Source organism: Lepisosteus platostomus, chromosome 10 (genome assembly GCF_059453375.1).
Source record: "Lepisosteus platostomus isolate fLepPlt1 chromosome 10, fLepPlt1.hap1, whole genome shotgun sequence".
In the NCBI taxonomy this organism is placed as follows: Eukaryota; Metazoa; Chordata; class Actinopteri; order Semionotiformes; family Lepisosteidae; genus Lepisosteus; species Lepisosteus platostomus.
Genome location: NC_142620.1, coordinates 53143042 through 53164671, shown reverse-complemented (window position 1 = coordinate 53164671; position 21630 = coordinate 53143042). Strand labels below are relative to the sequence as shown.

Genomic DNA, 21630 nt, shown 5'->3' with positions numbered 1-21630 from the left:
CAAAGGTTATTTTACAGTTTTTATAAAGCATCTCAGTAGTGGATTCCCAGAAACAATGGCTGAGCGTTATCTTTAATGTGTCTCTCTGTAGACTCTCAATGGCTGGTAATCCCAGTTAAACCAGTTAGGGCCAACCTGAATCCTTCAAGGGCAAAGGACAAGTATACAGGTTTCTGTTTCAGCCAAGCCAAGCCGTTTATTACAAATTCTCAGAAGGATCCGCTGGCCACTGCCAGGTCTCCCAACAATTCCATAAAGACGATCCTAAAACATGCAGGGCTCCGGCTCACAGGAGCTGAAGCCGGCTCACTGTAACTCACGCAGAACAGGAGGAAGTCTTAACAAGACACCAATTCCTGGTGGCGAAGCTGATTTAATAACAGTAAAAAATACAAAAATCACACAGTTTATTTCCATCATCACAAAACCAGCCATTAAAGTTTTCCTATGACAAGCAGTTCTAACAAAGGAAAACAAAGCAACTTTATGCCACACAGGGAGGCGCTGGAAGATTGTAAAGCTAGTGGAATCTTTTAATTCTGGGGAGGGTCACCATTAAAATGATTATTAACTAGTCATTTACACAGCAGAGGTGGACTCCAGTGAGTCAGAGATCTCCGAGACACGTCGTGAGACGCCTAGGCCTCCTCACTCTCCTCCTCCTCCTCACTCCCAGCTAGGCTGCTGTCTGTGGAATCTGCAACAGCCTCCTCCGACACTCCGGCCCCACTGCCTTCGGCCTCCTCCTTGGCTCCTCCAGGCTCTGGGTGCTCTGTGCCTGGCCCTTCCAGCTTGCTGGGGGGCTCCTCCGTGCTGCTTTTGGGGTCCTGAGGAGCCCCCTTCTCGGCTTGACCGGCACTGTCTTTGAGGGCCTCTCCCCCCGCCTTGCCCGAGTCCTTTTCCCCCAGGAAGGAAGCCCAGCCCTTCAGCCTCTCCTCGCGCTCCCTGTTCGTCTCCTCCACCTGCGCAGAGACACGGGCGCCGTGTACAGTCAGTTACAGACGGGGTACAGTCGCAACCCCGGAGTTCGACTCTCGCGGGGGTCCCGGCAAACCACAAATTAGGACACTGCAGCCCACACGAAAGAGCAACGCCGCCGCAGTAACGTCACAGGAAATGGCCGAGCTCCTAGTTCCGAATGCCCGACAAAATTAGCAAGTCTTTTTCCGGCTTATGAGGGTGTGGACACATTCCTAAGAGGTGCTCAAATTGTGGTCCCAACAGCAAATTAGCCTGGCGACGGCTGGTTCAACTGCCACCCCCAGTGCACACGAGTGCCACGAAGGCACGCTCCCAGGAAGATGAGCCGCCGATCCTATTAAAGAAATAAACGGGGAAGACCTCACTACGGCTGTGGCCTTACCTGGTAGTCGGTGGTGCCATCCCAGTGCTGTACGGACAGCTTCCTCCCGCCAAACCAGCGCCCGTCCAGAGCCAGCTGGCACACGTCTGCCTCTTCTGGCTCCTTAAACGCCACGGATGCCACTCCGTCCGGGTGTCTCTGAGGGGCACAGCCAAGCGCGCTTTGTGACGTTCTGGCTTGAGTGCTGTCACATGCAAATCCAACAGTGCAGAGCACAAACCGCCAAGCCAGCACGGATTTTTGTTCTAATTTCAGCCTTGATTTTCTCAAAGTCTTAGGTAAAAGATTCCGGAGGTGCGCTCCGTACATTCCTCCCACAGCTTCTGGAAGGCCCACTGTGGTTGATCTATCTTCGGAGAAGATTCAGTGTTTCACAGGGAGCTTTTACAGAACACACCCCAGAGTGCTGAGAGAGCCCTTGAATTAAAACTTACCACGATCCTCAATGGTAAAAAAAAAATCATGGTAAAAATGACAAGGCATTTGCACACAACCTACCCAAGTGCTGACAAAGAGATCTTTGTAAGACCTTGAGCTGTTGACGGTTGTTGTCTGTTTTACTATAAAATCATGACACTGTTTATGGAGAGCACAGTTACATTGCTAGTGAGAAAAAATAACAGGAGCCGTAACCCCCCGCTGTCAGAACTGCACTCACGTCGAAAATGATGACTTTCTTGACCTGACCGAACTTCTCACACTCTGTCCTCAGGTCCTCGCGGATCTCATTCAGCACCAGGGGGTCCTCCTGTGTGTGTTCAGACAGAGGCCGCAAAAGAAAGGTCAGCAGTCTTGCTCCGTCTCCCTGAAACTACACAAACCCTGCTTCCCACTGAAACCAACCAAAAATCCACACTTCCAGAAAGGGTTCTACACTCACATCTTCACCTTTCACCCTCCACCAACGTGCAACCATGTTTAGAGCACATGGTTAGAGAGAATACAAACCACAGTACTACCTGGAAAAGGACTACTGGATTGAAGAATGGGCACTGACCGGAGTAAAGGAAAATACTAACTCATTCCCTGTAGAGACATTACTTACTTCTGTTTAATTATTCTGCACTCCCAATACAGGAAATACACTGAATGGTTTATGACAAAGCCAAGACAAAGGTTCACCCACCGGTCTCATTGACCTGCTTTTTCAGATTGCTTAAAAATCATACAAAAAAGGAGACGACTGTCAAAACTATTAAAACACCAGTAAATTCGTACTTTTTTTTAATAAACATTTCCGCATGCAACGAAGCATTCTCTGCCTGGCAGTCTTGCAGTTCACACATGACAAGACCTTTTCAGAAGAAGGCTCTGCACATCAATCATTCAATCATTTACTTATCTTCTGCAGCACACTTCTGCTTTAAAGAAGGATCTGCATCTGATTTTCCCCCTTCTTCTTATCCTCCAGTGTGGAATTAAACTCTATGTCTTCTTTAAATGAAACCAGTGTGAAAAAACCCACTTAATATTGACTGAACAAGGTCCAGCTTTGACTGTTTATTTATAGAACAAAGTTCTCTCCAGCACTGAAATATTAAATCAGTAAGATATCATTTATAACCCAACCATGGCAGGCACAGGGGGCAAGGTAAAGATGCCAAGCCAATCAGTTTCACAATGAATGTGCATTTGAAGCTTCAAAGCTTCAATACAACTCTGCTGCATTCAATAGCCTTTAAAGCTCCTGTCTTCTGCTCTCACATAACGATTTCACACTCAGGCTAGTTCTTTTATCTCCTTGAAGAACAAGTGGCCTTGTAATGTATGAAAACCTCAGATGGTAAACCAGATCAAACAGATCCCAAATGAAAACAGCCTTCAAGGACTCTTGCTGATTGAGATGAAGATCGTGAAGTGAGCCTGCCCTAAGAGCCTTCTTAAAATAAATAATATTATTTAATCCGCAAAACGTGGTGTAGAAACACCGTATCTCCTTCTTTCCTCTGTTTACGCTGATGATATGAAGGAGCAGTGAGGGTAGTGCTGGCAGGTTTGTGCACTTTATTCTGTAGCCCTGAATGTGTGGCTACACTTGGCAATTACAAAGGAATGAGACTGACGTCAAACGCATAGGGCACAGCAGCCTCACTGGCGAACTGTAGTTTGCAAGTGTTCAAGTTATTGAGACTTGAGAAAACCAACAAAAATCAAGTTAAGTATTTAGTATTTATCATATCTAGGTAATGAGATGAATGATGGTAGCCTGGATTGTAATGAGGACTGCAGGCTGGATATTGTAGATTCTGTTTTAAGGGTGTTAGTAAAGTAGTATCTCAAACAGGAAAACTCTTGTGGAGCCAAAAACAAGGCATTTGTATTTCAGTGACAAAGAAAATTCCCGATTACCTGTTAAGTACCTGATTCCTGAAAGCCAGACTCATAGGAGTAAATCTGAGCAAATGCTGCCACACCTAAATTCCAGGCAGTCACAGCACTTACAGGGACAGCCAGTTCAGCAAGATGTTGTCTACACGGGTTACATAATATATTTATATAAAGGTGCTCACTAGTCATGTGACTGAGAGGGACACATCAGATGTTAAAATGAATTATCATGTTAAAGGCATAAGGCAAAACAAAAAGGAACTCTCACAATAAACTACATTCTCAAAACCCCTCAAGAGAACAGTTGCTAGGATTTGTAAGTTCATTACTGAAACTGGTACCGACACCATCTGAATAACTTATCGATGGACTCAGGAATCGACATTTCCATGGGCCAGGATCTTCATGTTCTTGCCTATGAGCCTGCTAGGCTGGATACTGTACAAAGGCACTCATTTAGCTGCACTTTGGGATGCACACAGCACCCATCAGGCAACGGCACACAGAGCTGCAGGCGGTCCCATTCATGACCGACCGTACAACATGGAACAACTCAAGTGCAGGTTTTAAAGCATTTCTTCAACATTCTACAAATCACTCCCCTCTCTTTCCTTTTGAATAAACGGGGAAACAAACTAGAAACGTTTTCTCATATGAGGGTTTTGTCGTGTGTGGTTTTGCACAGTCATATCCTTGCTGTTGACTTCCTTCGATCAGGAACGTCACTGTTCTGCAAACTATTCTGCGAAGCCCCACCTTCCCTCTAGGGGCACACCCAGCTCACCTCAAAATCGCTGGGGTGGAACATGTTCTGGATGATGAGCACCCGCTCATTTCTCTTGCGGACAGAGCCTGCTTTCTTCTCTGGCCGCCAGTCCAGCTGCCTGCAAGAGCCAATTCACAACACAACAAGCATTAAGTTACTGGCCTGTATGAAGTGTGTATGAGTAAAACTGCATCAATCTTTATTTCCCAATAACCTTTTGTGTAATCTTTTATCTACTGTAAATGAAAGCAATATCAGATCTGGAAATGGTCCAGCTTAGGCCCTTCACATAGGGTAGAGAGGTGCTGGAAAGATGACCAGAAGTAAATCCTATACTGACACATGCGAGTCTAGCTAAACCAGTACTGGGAGAGAATATGTTTGCAGCATTTCAGTTAAAGGGAAAGGCTTATGCACTGTAACGAAGTGGCAGGAAGCCAGATTTATAAAACCTCCACAAGCTCTAAAAACATTATTTCTTCTTCTCTGTCTTGAGATAAAAAGCTCATTTAATTTACTTGAGCGGTTTATATTGAGGGCTTTATACCCCTCCACTCAGTTAGAATATTTACTCCTTGATCAACTAGGTGACTTTCTTCAAACTGAACACGTGCACAGAACTTTTTTTTTCAGCTGGCCACATTACCAATGCAAACAGACAGAAAAGAAAACAACCGGCAGCGCTCGTGTTTTCTTTACACTGCTACAAGCGACAAGGAGCTACTGAGCAGGTTCTATATCCACTGTATATGCGTGTGCATGCACAGCTGGTACTGCAGCACGCTGCCGATGGGGGGGCGTACTTCTGCTGTCGCTGCAGTTTCTTGCGGTAGTCTTTCGCCTTCTTCCTCTTCTTGCTGGCGTCGTACTCCCCCTTCAGCTCGAAGCGGGCGGCCTCCACGTGCAGCCTGTACCCCCGGATCTCGGAGTCGTCTATCAGCCTCTCTGCCAGGGCCACAGACTCCTTCTGCACAGAAGCACACGGACACCAAGCACTAGTCCTGCTGCGCTCACTGTCTCCACACAGGGCTTGCACGCTGTGAGCTAGCTGACAGGGCCTGAGCTTCTATCTGCCTCTCATGACTCAACTAGCGACGCCAACTAGCCCGGTTCAGATCCATTCCCAGCATGCAGGCTCCCTGACTGAAGAGATTTAAAATAAAAGACAGTGCTAATGGAACGGATGCTTGATATTCAATCATTTCAAAGGGCTTGGAGAAGAACATGAGGATGTTCCCAAGGACAGGTCAAGAGCAAAAAGGAGTGTGGGAAAGACCCTTGAAGATCCTAGTTTTAAGGCAGGTGATACTGGAAGACTTATATGATCTTACTTCCCCATTTACACAGTACAAGACATGACAGCTGAGCTGCCCAGACAGGTACTACATACCAGAAAACATGCAATTCTCAAAGATGGCGTTCACCTTTTTTTTAATCAACAAAATGTGATTGTAGTGTCCTCTGTCGGCTAAACAATGCATTACCACAATTATTTCAACTGCATCGAACAACCATTTGATCTAAGGTCTTCAATAAAAAAACATATTTCAGGTTGACTTAACATTTAAATGGGGACAATCACAAAATGACAGGAGCATACTGTTTATACATTTCGGCTCCAGTTACAGACCTTTAGATAACAGCAGAGTCCGTCCCCCTTCAGATTTCCCTTGTTGTCTTTATACAGCTTGATTTTATATTCTTCAGTCACTGGGTCCCGCATGATGATGCCACACTTGGACATGATGCCCACAAACTCTTCTGGGGTTATATCCAGAGGCAAACCTAACAAACAAGCACCCCTAAATTAGTATACCAAAAATACTAATAGAAAGGCACAAATAGAAATAGCAGCAGTGTGGAGCAGTGGTGATGTCTCCGATGTCATAACCAGAAGGTTATGGGTTCGAATCCAGGCAGAGACACAGCTGTTGTACCGTTAAGCAAGGTTGCACATGGTAGGTGAGATCACTCTAGTAATATGCCCAGCTTTATCAAGAAGTACTAATTTAAGTCATTTAAGATACTGGTGTCAGTCAAATAAATAAGAAATGATAAAACAATTCATGTTTCATTAAAACACACAAATATACAGACTAAATACATGGTGTTTATATATCCTTCAATCCTAAATCCTTATTCAAAACCAGGATTGCATATTTTTCTTACATACAGACGTGCACGGACCAGAAAAATCAGAGCTGTTACACAAGCAGTGCTTTCTTTCAAAATGCAAGCATAATCGAGCGAGGAATCAAAGACGTTCTGCACTTTTTCTTCCAACTGAATGGACTTCAGGTATTTAAATAGCTTAATGGAAAAAGAACGTGGCATTAATAGAGCAGGAGAGAGGCAGCGCGGAGTTGTGGCTCAATTACTGGGAGAGATCTGAAATCAGCTGGGGACATTACAGAGCCGCCTCCGGACTGCCTCTGGGGGGCCCTGCTGCCTGCAGGTCATTACAGACAAAAGCAGCGCTGCGATCCAGGCAAGCAGAAAGGGGCTGCCTTGCTCTGTCTTCAACACAAATGACTGCAGAGCAAAAGACTGAACCGACTGTTGTTGTATTATGTTCTTCTTCCAGCTGGGCTAACAGACCGGTTTATCCCGCTTGAGCGTTTTTCAATCCCTCGGCCAAAGAAAAACAGCCAAAGAGCGCAAAGCAATTAAGTAATATCCTCACAGTGGAAGGCAGACAAAGGAAACGACAGGTACTGGTTTTGCTGGAAAGACAAACACAGACTACAGCACAGCTTCCTGTGACTGCAGCTCTAAAACAATTAATCCAACAGAATTAATTCAGGCACAAGAATGTAACAGAAAACAGGGCAGTCTAAGAAGACATTGATGTGTCTGAGACGGATATACTGTAGGTGCTTTCCTGCTATTTTGGAAGATGTAGCTAAAATAAATCCCTGCAAATCAGTCTGGATAGCTGTGCGACAGCTAACCCAGAAACCCATTTCACAATCTATCACCACTGTCTGGAAACAGTTTGTTAGTATACCAATATTAAACAATTAATTAACCAACAGCTTGTTGCGATGAGAAACCACTTACCCGACACGTAAATATTGGTGTTCTTTTCTTGATCTATGTTAAACCAACCTGCAAAAAAATGATATATATAAAAATATGGTTTTAGTCCTGGAGGCATGGTGTCCACTGCCTTTGATACCAACTCAGCTCTTACTGACCTAAATCAGTTTGTGAGGATTTAGTGGGACCAACAGAACAACAGCTACCGGCTCTTCAGGTGCTGCTCTTTTAAACAGACCTAGACGTGCTACAGACTCACATGGCCTCCCAGGACCAGGACTGCCCAACCCTGCTCTAACGGGGCGGCACACACGTGAAATCAGCGAGCCCGTCTCTTCACCTGGGTCTGCCTTGCGCTTCTCCTTCTGCTTGCCCTCCTTGGGCTGGGTGACCTCGGCGCCCTCCGCCTGTGGTTTCTGGGGAGCACTCTTCTGGGCCACAGGGTCTGCTGCGGGCGCCTCCGAGACCGACGGTTTGCCTGTCCCTTCTTCGTTAAAGCCGTAGTTGGCATGATACGCCGCCAGGAAGTCCTCGGTTATCTGGGCACGGCAGTTGGGGGGGGGTCAGGGGAAGAAGAGCAGAGTGAGCTGCACGCAAACATCACATGTGCAGCGGTTCGAGAGTGTTCAGACGGGGAGGAATCAGGTTTCTAGGTCAGAGTGTGTAGATCACTCCCCGAAACGCCGACGTTAACAAATGCCAGTTAATGTAACACAAGCCCCCCCCCCCCATCACAACCCAATGTATCATCTAACAACAGGGCTAGAGTAGCATGTAAGAAATAAAGAACGCAACAGGCCTGAACAATATAATAATAATAGCAATAATTGCTTACACTTATATAGCGCTTTTCTGGACACTCCCCTCAAAGCGCTTTACAGGTAATGGGGTCTCCCCTCCACCACCACCAGTGTGCAGCCCCACCTGGATGATGTGACGGCAGCCATAGTGCGCCAGAACGCTCACCACACATCAGCTCTCAGTGGGGAGGAGAGCAGAGTAATGAAGCCAATTCATAGAGGGGGATTATTAGGAGGCCATGATTGGTAAGGATCAATGGGAAATTTGGCCAGGACACCGGGGTTACACCCCTACTCTTTTCGAGAAACGCCCTGGGATTTTTAATGACCACAGAGAGTCAGGACCTCGGTTTTACGTCTCATCCAAAGGACGGCGCCTGTTTACAGTATAGTGTCCCCGTCACTATCCTGGGGCATTAGGACCCACACAGACTGCAGGATGAGCGCCCCCTGCTGGCCCCACTCACACCTCTTCCAGCAGCAGCCTTAGTTTTTCACATATACGGAGTCTGCATCACGTGTTGTACACCATTTTCTTTGCTACAAGGTTGGAGGGCTGTGGGGTTCACAAGCAAGAGACCCGGCTGCCTGCTTCAGACTGGCCACAGCACATTATGCACTGCTAACGCTGCAGGATTCACCCCTCCCAGCGCTCCTTAGTGCAGTGTGGCTCCGGGCCGCACCTTGGGAAACCACGCCTTCTTCTCCTGATCCCAGTCGTACACGGTCCCGTCCTCGGGGTCCACGAACGTGTACGGGTCGTCTCCGTTCCCGGCCTCGCGGCTCTGGCCGTACAGCTGCTGCAGCCGGAGCTGCTCCAGGAACTCCTCGTTCCCGCCGGACTCCCCGCTCATCTGCGACACAGAACCCGCACGCCGTGACCACAGCAGGCTACGGCTATTCTCGCGTCGACAGGGGCGATGCGGCTGCTCGTTTTATATCCTGAGGTCGTGGCTGCGCTGTGCGCCAATTCAGGACAAAAGGAACTTAAAAGACATCGACGCCGATGTCTGTGGACACGAGGGGGATTGTAGACAGAAATTCCGAAGACCCACAAACGCATTTGCAACTCGTCCTTTTTTGGTGAACACTGCACATTACAAACCAAAACGCTGTGGATCACAACCGATATGTACTTCTGCATGCACCGTGTGACAGTAAGACTGCATGTTGTTAACAATGAATACTGGAACTGTGATCATTAAAAGAGGAGGTTATTGCTATCTGTGTAAAACGCAACCGATATCTAATTAATCGTATAAAAAATAAAATTTGGATATCTGAAATGCGTTTCAACATATCGATATTTTTATTGCTGCGGGGGAAAAATAAATATAGTAACAACATTAGGCTAATCCACTTTCTGATCGAGCACTCCGTTGCGTATCTCACACCCGAACTCACAAACTGAAAACTATTTAAAATGCGTCGTATGGTTCTTTGATCCCTAAAGCATTCATAAAGCCTTTTCACATTAAGAAATCGTTGCTGGTAAAACAACAAAAATGTGAATTGTACTTATTTACCTTGAGTACCGCTCACTTAGCCAACATCTACTCCAGACGGCACGCTCCTCCCGAAAGCACTTCCGGGGTAAGAGAAGCACTTCCGGGAAAACACCATCGATATTTAAAATTTAGTAACGCGGTGGTTTAGTCAGGAAAGCTAACAAAATATATTTAGTACAAGCTAGCCTTAACAATGTGTGTGCAGTTTGCCTATTTTCTCAATATGCCGTAGTGCAGTTCAGAAACGTTGTAGAAAGTGCATTGAGTAGCACGGGGGTCAGTAGTTCAGATCCTCATGGGACGTTGGTATTTAGCATCTCGTGAAATTAATGTCCTGTTCAGATTTTGATTATGTTGCTCATGTGGCTACAGTGAGAGCCGTCTAAAAAGACTGTATGTCTTTGTTCATGTTAGAGTTGAGGATGTTTTTCAATAGTTTCTGTAACAAAAAGCTTTGCCTTTTAGCCAAAGCATTAAAAACGTATTTTATTAAGGTCGAAGATGAGGCATATCTCATTGGTTGGCTTCGTCGATCTATATACAATGTACGTGTTAAGTGAGATTCACTAGACCTTGTACATTGGGACAGCTTTTACTTGAGTTTGTACTTTTGCAGTCGTTTAAATTAATCGGAGGTGTAGAATAATTTATAATTACATTTATATCAAATTCAGTTTGTATCTGTTTACAGTCGACCTTACAGGAAGGAAAGCAGAGCTAAAGAAAACTGTTTCCGAGTAAGACGCAGTTATGCAGGTGTAGAAGACAGAACTGTTTATGTCATGTCGTAGTGAACAGTGCTTTAAAAATAACAAAAAAATCGTCCAACGTGCTCACTGTGACGCGTTCTTATTCAGGTATATTTTTAATATTCTAAATAAACGTCAGTCATCAGTTCATTTTTTTAAAATATTAGTCTCCCTCACTTGTAGAACCGCTGAATGCTAACGATCTCCGTCCGTGTATGAAAAAAACTGCTGGCATGCTTCCAAAGTAAGATACGTTTACATAAAATTGTTCAAATTCATGTTAGTCCGAGTATTAATATTTTTATTAAAGACGTATTTTTCGGATAACAATTCATTGTTGATGTGAGATATTGTTCTTTTTCATCGCTGCACGGTATGTTCTATAAGGCTTAAAACAGCAGAAGAGGAAAGTAATGCCTTCGCATTTCAAAAGCTGTCCTTTTAATTTCCTTGAAGCACAGAGGAGGTATTTCAGCTGTGAGTTGCACCATTATTCCGCCAGGGGGCGCTGCAGTGTCTAATAAGCGGTTCCTGCCGCAAAACACTTCATCAAAGACCGGCCTGCGTAACAGTCCGGAGACATACATTCTGGGTTTTATGTGCAAAAGATCAATTCCGTTGCGGTGCAGCTTTTCTCAAAGAGAGAGGTTGATCTAGATTTTTTTTTGCACTGTGATCAGTTTGGCTCTGATGAGTTGTTTATTCAGCATATAATACACATATAAGCCGTTGGTAGTTGGGGGGTATTTGTTTTGCAAGTGAAAAAACATCACACGAGGAATGCATGCTCCAAGACAAGAGACTGTTGAGGCAGGCAGGAGGAAAGCATTTTTTTAACTTTCATTTGACTAAAGCTATACCTCAAATAATGGTGATAACAGTAATGTATTATTAATTCTGCCCTTTGACAATGAAGAAATATCAATTATACATTAAGAAATAAATTAGAGATGCCATTTGGTCCGTAAGAACATCTCTTATGTTATTTTCTCTTTGCAGTATTAATATTTGTGCTTTTTTTATGCTTGTTTTGAAACATTATTCAAAAGGCTTGTGCTGTGTATATTTGTATGTGTAGTACTTAAAGTTCAGATCACCCTATTTGTTATTGTTACAAAAGGAGGATTATGAAAATAGAGCAATACAGAAATAGAGCCCGCCCTTTAATCAGTCATTAAAATAAATAATCATAACCCAAAAAATGTAAAGATTTTGCCAAGAATATACCAGAGCAGTTGGTATAATTAGAGGCACCTTTGTTCTCAGGCACAGCTATGATGACAAGTGTAATAATTCAGGCACACTGGGTTAAATAAATTTATTAATAATGACAATACACTCTAAACATACAACATGCTAGTCACTCTATTTACAAACATATCAGAGGCCTACATCCTGACCAATCGGAAAACCCTAAATCCTATATATCACCTAACAGGCCAAAAAAAGAGGTAAACTACCATCTACTCCAAACAAAATGCTAGAAAAGGAATGGAATCCTATCTCCCTGTTCTAAAAATGCATCCAGTAATCAGGAGAGACAGTTTTTAACCTAGGGGTTCTCCATACTGGAAATCAGAGTTTCCTAAAAACAACAGAATGGCAAGAGCTCTTAACAAAGTTCAAATACAAGAACCTCCCACCTGGCAATGTCTCTTCTCCTCTCTGTGTCTGGCCAGACATCCCAACCCTGAAAAACTATGGGGGGGGGGTTGTCCCTCCCGTGAATATTTGCAGACCAGGGGAGCTCCCCTTGAAACAAAACTCACAGCTATATAATTAAATAATTCACTGATAGGGACTATAATATATATGCAATACACTATAGATACTATAACTCTCCAGCCCAGTTGAAGAATTTCACTTTCTTTGCCAACTTTCGTTGTGCAGGGACGCGGCTCGTTTACCAGTTTTTGAGCTGATTCTCCGATGGCTCAAACATTCTATAATCAGATGATTCGCTGATGATTTTTCAGATCAGGGGTGTCGCCAACAGAAACATTTGGGAGCGGGGGGGCGATTTCCAGGAGATTATGTATTATGGATTTCAGGGACACTCCCGGAACTTCCGGGAGACTTGGGACGCCTGTCTTTCCCACCTCCTTTTCTCTCTCTCATCTCTCTCTGTCTGCCTTTTTTATCCTCTTTTCCTCACCCGTTGAATACCCTTAATCGTTTAATAAGACCTCCATTAACCAGGGTAAACCACGGGATTCCTTTGATCAATGTGTCTCGGACCCCCTTCCACTCAGCAAATGCTGCATTTCCTTTTTTGCTATGAAGCTCCGGAGAACTGCAAATGTTGACCCAATAGCTCGATGTCTGACTATTGTCCCTAGACTCTTGAGACTCCTCGATGGCCACTTCCAGGACCCGAAGCAGTATTGTGCGAACACGTATTCTGAAACTGCACGAAAACAGTAAAGCATTTCGAGAAACTGCATGAACAATACTGCTGTGACTTTTACGCAAGGTCAGCTCCTAATCACACTGCTTCCTGTGCGTTTCTCAGTGGGTGTGTGACTGGGGAGTTCTGGTGTCCAATGCATCTCGACATATAAACCTAAACGAGGCTAACTGAGCCTCGGCTAGTACCCACGCTGCCTTGCTCCATTTCATTTCCCGGCTGGCAGCTAATCTCACTGTGGGGCAGAGAGCCCCTGGTGGCCGTGGTGGTGCTGTGCCCCAGGCTGCAGCGCTGCGGGCTGAGAGGGCGCTGGCAGAGGCAGCACAGCTGTCGATTGAAGCGCTCCCGGAAGGAGTGGCTGAGCCAGTAGAGGGCGAAGGGGTTGACACAGGAGGAGCTGAAGGCCAGAGCGCGCGACAGGAAGGTGGCCAGCAGGTGGCCAGCGGACGTGTCCACTTTGGCGTGGTAGGTGAAGGAGCGGTACAGGTACAGGATGTGATTGGGGAGCCAGCAGAGGGCAAACAGCAGCACAAACACCAGAACCGTCTTGGCCAAGCGCCTCCGAGACTCGATCTGTAACACCACACGTCTGTCACCCACGGAGCTGACACAAAAGACATTCTCCACTTTCCTTCCTCCTTCCTGCCTCAACAACCAGAATTCATCAATATTCCCAAGGAAGACAGCTCTGGGTGTTGGGGAGATAAAAGATGTTTGAAGGAGGCACTCGTGTTTCTGTTTTACAGGCGTTTGAGTACGTCTGGGTGTGCAGCCCTGGCCTTTTGTTTTGGGACCTTGAACTTCACTTGAGCCTAAATGAACCTCGTGGCCCTGCTGCCACAGCTACAGGTTTATTTTTGAAACAGACTTGTAGTGGAGAGGAATGGAAAAGTCCAGTGTGCCTCGATCTGCAACATTTCAGATGGGACCTGCCCTGCTCCCGAGTTTTGACTCCGAAGCCGAGATCAAGGAAACCCCAGACGTCATAAGCTTTCACCAACCTGAAACTATTTCCTCATACTGATTGGTTCTCATCCCTTTACCTGTTCACTCTTAACTACCAAATATCGACTAATTGTGACTACTTTTTACATCATTTGAAGACTATGGATATTTCAGGATTGCAGGAAAACTTACTCGCTTGCTGGGTTTCCTGTTCTAAGTACTGTATGTCAAGACTGTAGCCGGCTCTTGTGCAATGGGACACTGTTTTCGCTCCCATCCAGTGGCTGATCTACTTGTTTCAACAGCCACTTCAGGGGACCTAGTCTTCTCTCATCTATGGTTTAGCGAACTAGCCAAAAACTGGATGGTTGCCGTGTCCGGAGAGCAGTTTGTGATGAAACTTTCTCATCCTCTAGGAATTTTTCGCACCAGCTAATCAAATCTAAACTTGCACATAAGGTGTAAGCAACACCATAGACTGCTCCCAGCCCTCTCCTTTTCACAGGTGCACAGGGTGTCACCAGTACCTGTGCCTTCATGTGTCTGAGGAGTGCCCAGTGATGCAGTGCTTCTGGGCGATTGATGTGCTTTCTGGCGTGACTGTGCCAATGACCTCTCGACTTCTCCTGCTCAGTGATGGTTTCCAAATGAACTACCAATCTTGCCTGACATCTTTTGCTGGCAGATCTACTTACAGCCAGAAAACTAACACACCCTGAAACTGCACTTGGCTTATGTTTTTTCCTTCCTTGTGTATTGCCATCTGTGGTTGGTGGGGTTTTTTTGTGCATCTGTTACGAGTTGATCTATTCTTGTGTTTTCAGAATTTTGTAAAAACCTAAGAGCAGGTTACTTTACTAGGACCAAAATCACAAGTCCTTCAGCTTATAGGGCGGTGTGGTGGCGATGTGGCTCAGGGTACAGGATCTGCGCCTGTGGCTGGAAGGTTCGCCGGTTTGTATCCCGCAGCCAGCAGAGGAATCCTACTCCATTGGGCCCCTGAGCAAGGCCCTTCACCCCAACTGCTCCAGGGGTGCTGTACAATGTCTGACCCTGCGCTCTGACCCCCAGCTTCTCTCCCTGTCTGTGTGTCTCATGGAGAGCAAGTTGGGGTATGTGAAAAGACAAGAAATTGTATATGGCCAATAACGTGATCTTATCTTATCAAGGTAGCCCACATTGCTGTGTTTTGTTTTAAGTTTGAAGTGCTCAGTTACTCGTAGCCTCCCTCAGAAATCACTGCAAGGGTCTGCAGCAGTGGTGCAGGAAGGTGGTGTAGTGGTGAGCATTGGAGCCCTGGGGTCAGCTCCTGGGGTGCTGTCTGCATGGAGTTCGTATGTCCTCTCCATGTTTGCACGTGTTTCCTGTGGGTGCTCCTGTTTCCTCCCACAGTCCAAAGACACGCTGGTGCATGAATTGGCTTCTGGGAAAATTGGCCCTGGTGTGAGTGTCTGGGTGTGTGTGCCCTGTGATGGACTGGCGTCCCGTCCAGGGTGTACCCTGCCTTGCACCTGTTGCTTGCTGGGACGGGCTCCAGCTCCCCTGCACACCTGAATTGGGTGAGGCTGTTGGAAAATGGATGGATGGATGGATGGATGGATGGATGCTGCCGAATTTGACCCCTTCCTGACCCTCTGTGAGCTGTCTGTCGCCGCCGTCGTCTCGCGTACCTTTTTGCGGATGTGCTCGTGCTCCTCGCCCGGCATGTTGCCCGCGCTCCGCAGCAGCGTCCTGGCGATCAGGCAGTAATAGACAGAGGTGACACACAGCGGGATCAGGTAGAAGACCAGGAAGCAGAGCAGCGAGTGCGCCTCCTGCAGAGGCCTCTCCGACAGGGGGTACGGCGCGCAGGTCTCGAAGGTCTCGTTGCTTCCCGGCACGGAGAAGGAGTAGAGATCGGAGAAAACGGCCTCGGGCACGGCGAGCAGCATGGAGACCCCCCAGATACAGGCGGCCTTGGCACACGTTCTCGTCACGGCGTTGGAGCACTGCAGGTCCATGGGCCTGACAATCGCCCGGTATCTGTGACACACGGGGAGAAGGCAGCGACGGAGAACACAGAGCAGAGTGGCAGAGTGTGATTTCACAAGGGGAAAAGAAACTTCAATCGTTCAATATTCCTGTCAGTATATGAGGATATACAGTACCATCCATTCCGGATCAAATATATTCTGAAGTCCAGTTTCCCCAGACGAGCTTCCTCCTGGAAAATCTCACCCCGACGTTTCTGCACAGACCTCTCTGGCTCACTCTGAGCCGTCCCGAAGGTCTGGGATTCAGAGCGTCACCGAGGTGTATGTGTGCAATGGACTGTTCTACTGATTCGGTACAGCAGAGGCCAGTGGAGGGGAAAGGAGAGACGAACCTCTGAGTCTGAGGGCATTGCCCTTGAGCAGTGAGGACTTTCCAGGGAAACGACTGCCATCAGATCTGCAGATATGCAGGTAAAGTAAAAAATGCGTTTAAGGTGCTGCACAGTAAATATGACGAAGAGGTCCAGTACTTCTGACGAGGATGAACTGGGTGGGTCTGGTGGCTTGAGCATATTGCTAATACAACCACGGTCAGGTATTTGATCCCTCCAATGTCAGGGTACAGAACCTGGCTTCTTTTATTGCTACTGGGAAACGTGGCTATGGTGCCCCTCTCTCTTACACTGTAGGTTAAAGGAATACACGCGTTTCTCTCCATTGCGTTTCTCTGGTGATACTACGAGAAATATGACACTTCTGATATGATCGTTTATAGCCGCAGAGCCGTGTCGGGCTGAGAGGTTATTAAGTGGATGGATGACAGTTTGGTGTAACCGACAGGGGTGACGGCTGAGATGAGCGCCAGTTACTGCCTGTCTGCCGGTGTCTGTTATTTCTGTGATTATCGCGGAAGCGGGGAGATGGAAAGGGGCGCCGCTCTGCCTCATTTCGGTGAAGAGGTTGAGCAGAGCGAGGAAGTGTGAAGATGTTTTCTCCGCGAACAAGGGTAGAAAAGTTGAGTAAAGACAGTGCTGTGAATGCAATGAACTACACTGAGGGGTTCGGACCATTTTTTCTTGTTTGTGTTTTTGTCAGGGCGTTTAAAAGTGTGTAGAATTTTAAGCTAAAACACAACTGGAAATTTGTAGTCTTCACCTTTTTATCTGAGGGATTCAACACATTTTTACTCCTCTTCTTTACACGAAATCCATCAGATGATAATAATAATAATAATAATAATAATACAAATACTACTAATAATAACATTCACGGATGTGAATGTGTTGTAGAATATCTTTTTTAAATGGAAAAAGGAAAAAAAATGGCAATGGGCTTCGCACAGATACTTTTAGTTAATTGTCAACGGTCTATATTTGACGTATAAGGCGAGCGAAGTCTTTACCTGTCTGCGCTGAGGACGGTCAGTGTAAATACGGACACGCCGACCGATGTTAGCTGGACGAAAGAGATGACCTTGCAGCCGGCCTCGCCGAACAGCCAGGTATCGGCGACATAGCGCGTGGCGTCCACGGGCACACAGGTCACGAGCAGCAGCAGGTCTCCCACGGCCAGACTGGCGATGAAGATGTTGGGCACCGTCTGCATGGTCCGGACTGTGAAAAACACTTTGATCAGAATGGCGTTTCCCACGACGCCGATCGCGATAATCGCGCCGTGCACAGCCAGCACGGGGATTAACACCGCCGGACCCAGATGTGCCTCATCCGCGGAGTCTCTGTCCGGGGTGCGGACAGTGGGCGCTGTGCTGCCGGCCATCAGCGAAGTCAAGTTGAAATAATCCATGAGGGTGATTGAACATAATTTAGGACAACGAATTCATGAAACGCATCTTAAAAGAGGCTGTAGCTGACGCGCCGTGCCTTGTTTGACCTGGTGCGTGGAGCACAGTACATCTCTCCGAGCAGAAACTGCGGCGCCGGAATTCGGAGTGCGAGATGCAGAGCAATTAACAACACCTCCAGTCCTGTGTTTCATGTGGCGAACAGAGTGCAAAACAGAGGTGGGCTAACAGCTGATTGGCGCTGGTGCACCAGCAAATCTGAAGTCAGGCTTGGATTTTGCCGGTATCCCAGGAATCTCAGTATGTGCTCCACAGAACAACACACTTCAGGAGCCGAAAAGCCGAGCGCTAATTGTGCACTCAACTACCCACCGAGTTTATTAATTTCTGATCATGGACTGGGTCCTCTTGTGCTGTTTTTATGTAGATAGTACATCCCTTTCCCATACGGTATACGCTCACTCGGATGTTGAGTATTTCTGACAAGATTAAAACAGACGGGAAATAAAGATTGTAAATGAATGAGATGATCTGAAATGACCTACGTTAAGGACACCTGGGGAACCTTGTGTATGAATCGTTCATTTTAAAGGAGATGGGGAAGGGGTCTATAGAGGAAGCGCTTGCAATCTGCATGTGCTGTACCTGTCCCGATCGTGGTGCTTTGCTCATCAACCGATTACCAGCTGCCGCTAGACGGGATGTTGTTCTGTTGCGGGAAAGCGCTTCATAGTGCATAAATCCGACCGGCTGTACTGTGTCATTTTTTAAAATTGTCATTGTCTTAATTGATGGAGTGCTTCCCTCGGTTCCTGTTGTAATCTTTCGATTTACTGTCTGCATATTGTCCAGTCTTCATTGGGAGCTATTAAGTGTACAAGATGCGTGGGGCTGTCGAGTGACAGCAATTAATCCTCCGTGCCGCCCCGGAGGAACCGACGGGACGGAAAATCAATCTTAATGACTAACGCAAGGCCTGAAAGTGAACTCCCTCTCATTCTAAATATGTCTAATTAGATTTTATAATCGCATTCGTACTCGCAGGGAAGAGGCGAACATGCCAAGGAACGCCCGAGAAGTACCGCAAGCGGACTTCACGATTAGCCCCATCTTCTGAAAGGTTTTTAAAAGAATTTATCTGGCAAAATAGAATCAGAGCGGCAGGGTCCCGAGGAGATGTTGCAGGAGCAGGTAGAACAAAATGAAGGATTTACAGCGCATTGATCTGTAAGCGCGATCTCTGCCAACAGGAAACGATTTACGCTCAGGGGCACCGAAACGCCTTGAATCGATAAGCTGAGGCCAGGAGAGATATATCTCAGGTGATGAAATATCAGGCACTCCCAGGACAGCATGTACTGTAGGTGGGGAGGGTCTGGCAGCTGTTTAATTACTGCTGTAGGAAACACACCAAGCCACTAAACACAAGAGTCCGTTTCTCATAAAAGTTTATCCCACTGGGGCGACCGCATCTTGGGAACCCCTGCTTTACATGACACCGTCTAAACGCACAGCCCCACAGAGCTCAACGTTACCTGACGTGCAGTGCGCACGCCTGGGCCAGCCCCCTCGGTTCTTATACAGGCAGTAGGAGTAGTGCTGCGCTAAAACAGACCGCAACGCCCGAGTTTGTAATTAGATGGAAAATGCATGAACGTTACTGCCACCACCGTGCAGCCTGTAATCTCATCAGATTACAGTAGCTAAACAAGGCTGATTTGGGCAGGTACCTGGATGGGAGTCCTCAGAGTGTTGGGGGGCCAGTAGGTTGCGTTTTTCTGTCAGGACCAGAATTACAGCCCCCCTCCATATGGTGACTGGGGACAATGTCCTGTAGGGAGCGCTGTTGTTCTGAGGAGATGTTAAACCCAGTTTTGGCCACCAGGGCCCCAGCACTACCAGGAAGCTGTGTTAACCACTGGGCCACCATACCAGGTGTGAGCTCTTGGGTATTAATGTCCCACGACACTTGGGTTAATCCTGGTATCCTGTCTAGATTACACTCTGGACTTGCAGGATCTGACTTCCTTAAAGATTCTCTTTGATTCAAACAGTGAGGCAATCTTTCATTTACAGAATGACTGTGGTGTGTCTCAGTGGACTTCCAGCATTCACCAATTATTTTTTCAGACAATAGATTTTCAGACAATAGTTTTGCAAAGTTAATGTTAGTAGTTTGTTAACATGACAGCTTACAGTATAAATATGCAAAAATAATGGCCCACAGGGAACACATATAATAGGAAACTAAATTAATTAGACAGCATAATGAAGCATAATGAAATCTGAACCATGCAGTTTAGCATTCATAGCCAGAAAGGAACTCATCAACTTATCCACGTCTACAGATAATCAAGGAGAGGAGGAACCCATTTGTCTGACTGAGTGACAAAGCAGTGAAAAAGAGCAAACAACTTGACACAGCTCCCACTACCCACTAAACTGCCATCGTATCTCATCAGTCTTTGTTCATTAGTTGAGAAGCTGGCATTTTCATTGTGAAAGCACCATTAGCATTTGGTGGCACAGACGAAGCTTTGCCGTCTGTTTCAATGTTCAGCAGACATCTTCCAGACGGGCTCTGAATTCTAAACAATAAAATCAATCAGAATGGGGCTTTCATGCTCAGACGCCTTCACTTTACTGAACTACACCCACTTCTCTGGCCCAGTGAGCCGATATTTAACTTAGATCGCTTTTAGACAGTGACGTTTGTTATTCCCAGCAGTGCTAAGAAATTGAATCTTAACACATGTGCCATCCAAAAAACAACTGGCTTTTTAACCCAACGCTCCTTATACAGACTCCCTTCATTACACGGTGCCCTGTGAGACAGATACAGTCCGCCAGTTGCCGAACAATTGACCACAGATTTGATTTCTTCTTGAGGCAGCTCAGGAGCTCTAAATTATATTAAACAAGTAGCCCCAGGCTCAAAAACGCTGTTTCCACACACAGCCTGGAGGAGCTAGTTGTATTAAAGAGTTATAAAATCAGCCAACTTGCTGAGCTCACAAGAGTATTAACTGTGCTTTTTTTTTTAACTTAGCCTCTGCTTCCTATCCTCTGAACAAATCAGTGAAAGTGATTTTCTTTCCAGCATCATGAAACTTCTTGCTTTGTGAACACTGTGTAATGTATTTGCCTTCTGCCAGCCATATGGTGCTGAATTTCTCCACTCTGGCGCAATGTGCTGCATGTGGACATTTTTCATTCTTCTCATAAACTTCACATTCCAACGCAGGAGCAGCTGACTGGGACCCGACACCTGTACACTGCAGATGGGTTGACCAAAACATGAACACAAAATATTCCGAACACACGATATATAATATCACAAACACGAAATATCCCACTCCCCCAGAGAGAGATTGTAGTTATGGGCAGATGTCATTCTAATTATTGTATTATTAAATTAGTTCTACATTTGATCAAGACAATCGCTGACAACAACGCCGATGCATGCCGCACTTCTGAGAGTGGTGAAGGCTGCCTTTTCCAGTGAGGAGTCAGTTGTTCTGTTTTCGCCAGGGTGGGGATTTGTGAGCAGTTTGGCATTTTGTGATGCAAAAGAAAGAGTTTACTTTCAGCGCAAAAGTGTTATTCGTCCTGTGTAGCAGGAGGATTTACTTGACACCCGAAGAAGGCTCCGCAGCTGAAACGTTGCATATATTTTCTTCTCTTTTCAGCAGGGAAGAAACCCTGTTCCTTTGCAGCCTCCACATGCTGACACAGCTCCCTGCTTGAACGACTCTGAAATCACTTCTAACTTCCAGCAAAGAGCAGATTTTAACTCAACATTCCAAAGTCATTCCAGCTTCAAGATTCCATTCCAAAGCCCCTTAAAACTGTGCTGTATCATAATCTTACACTCTGTGTTGAAGAACAGCTCAGTGGACCAGGGTCAGAGAGTATAAAATCTGGGACTGGGATTGTGCGCTGGTCTATCAC

At 46.2% G+C, this 21630-nt stretch overlaps 2 protein-coding genes across 3 annotated transcripts; both read right to left on the bottom strand.

The window, feature by feature from the left end:
• Positions 1-170: 170 nt before the first annotated feature.
• On the bottom strand, positions 171-9909 carry htatsf1 (HIV-1 Tat specific factor 1). Of its 2 annotated transcripts, XM_088597212.1 has the most exons (10): positions 9823-9909; positions 8980-9150; positions 7837-8035; positions 7518-7565; positions 6088-6242; positions 5261-5424; positions 4476-4575; positions 2022-2111; positions 1364-1501; positions 171-962 (listed from the first exon to the last, which is right to left on the bottom strand). In XM_088597212.1, exons 2-10 carry the CDS (start codon positions 9148-9150, stop codon positions 639-641), a joined length of 1389 nt encoding a protein of 462 aa, XP_088453338.1. In that variant the 5' UTR covers positions 9823-9909; the 3' UTR covers positions 171-638. The 2 variants fall into 2 exon arrangements, with proteins under 2 accessions (XP_088453338.1, XP_088453339.1); XM_088597213.1 differs by lacking the exon at positions 7518-7565.
• A 1954-nt stretch (positions 9910-11863) lies between these two features.
• LOC148654037 (phe13-bombesin receptor-like) lies at positions 11864-17995 on the bottom strand. The gene is made up of 3 exons (XM_088597188.1): positions 17281-17995; positions 15576-15927; positions 11864-13533 (listed from the first exon to the last, which is right to left on the bottom strand). Exons 1-3 carry the CDS (start codon positions 17679-17681, stop codon positions 13117-13119), a joined length of 1170 nt encoding a protein of 389 aa, XP_088453314.1. The 5' UTR covers positions 17682-17995; the 3' UTR covers positions 11864-13116.
• Positions 17996-21630: the final 3635 nt, after the last annotated feature.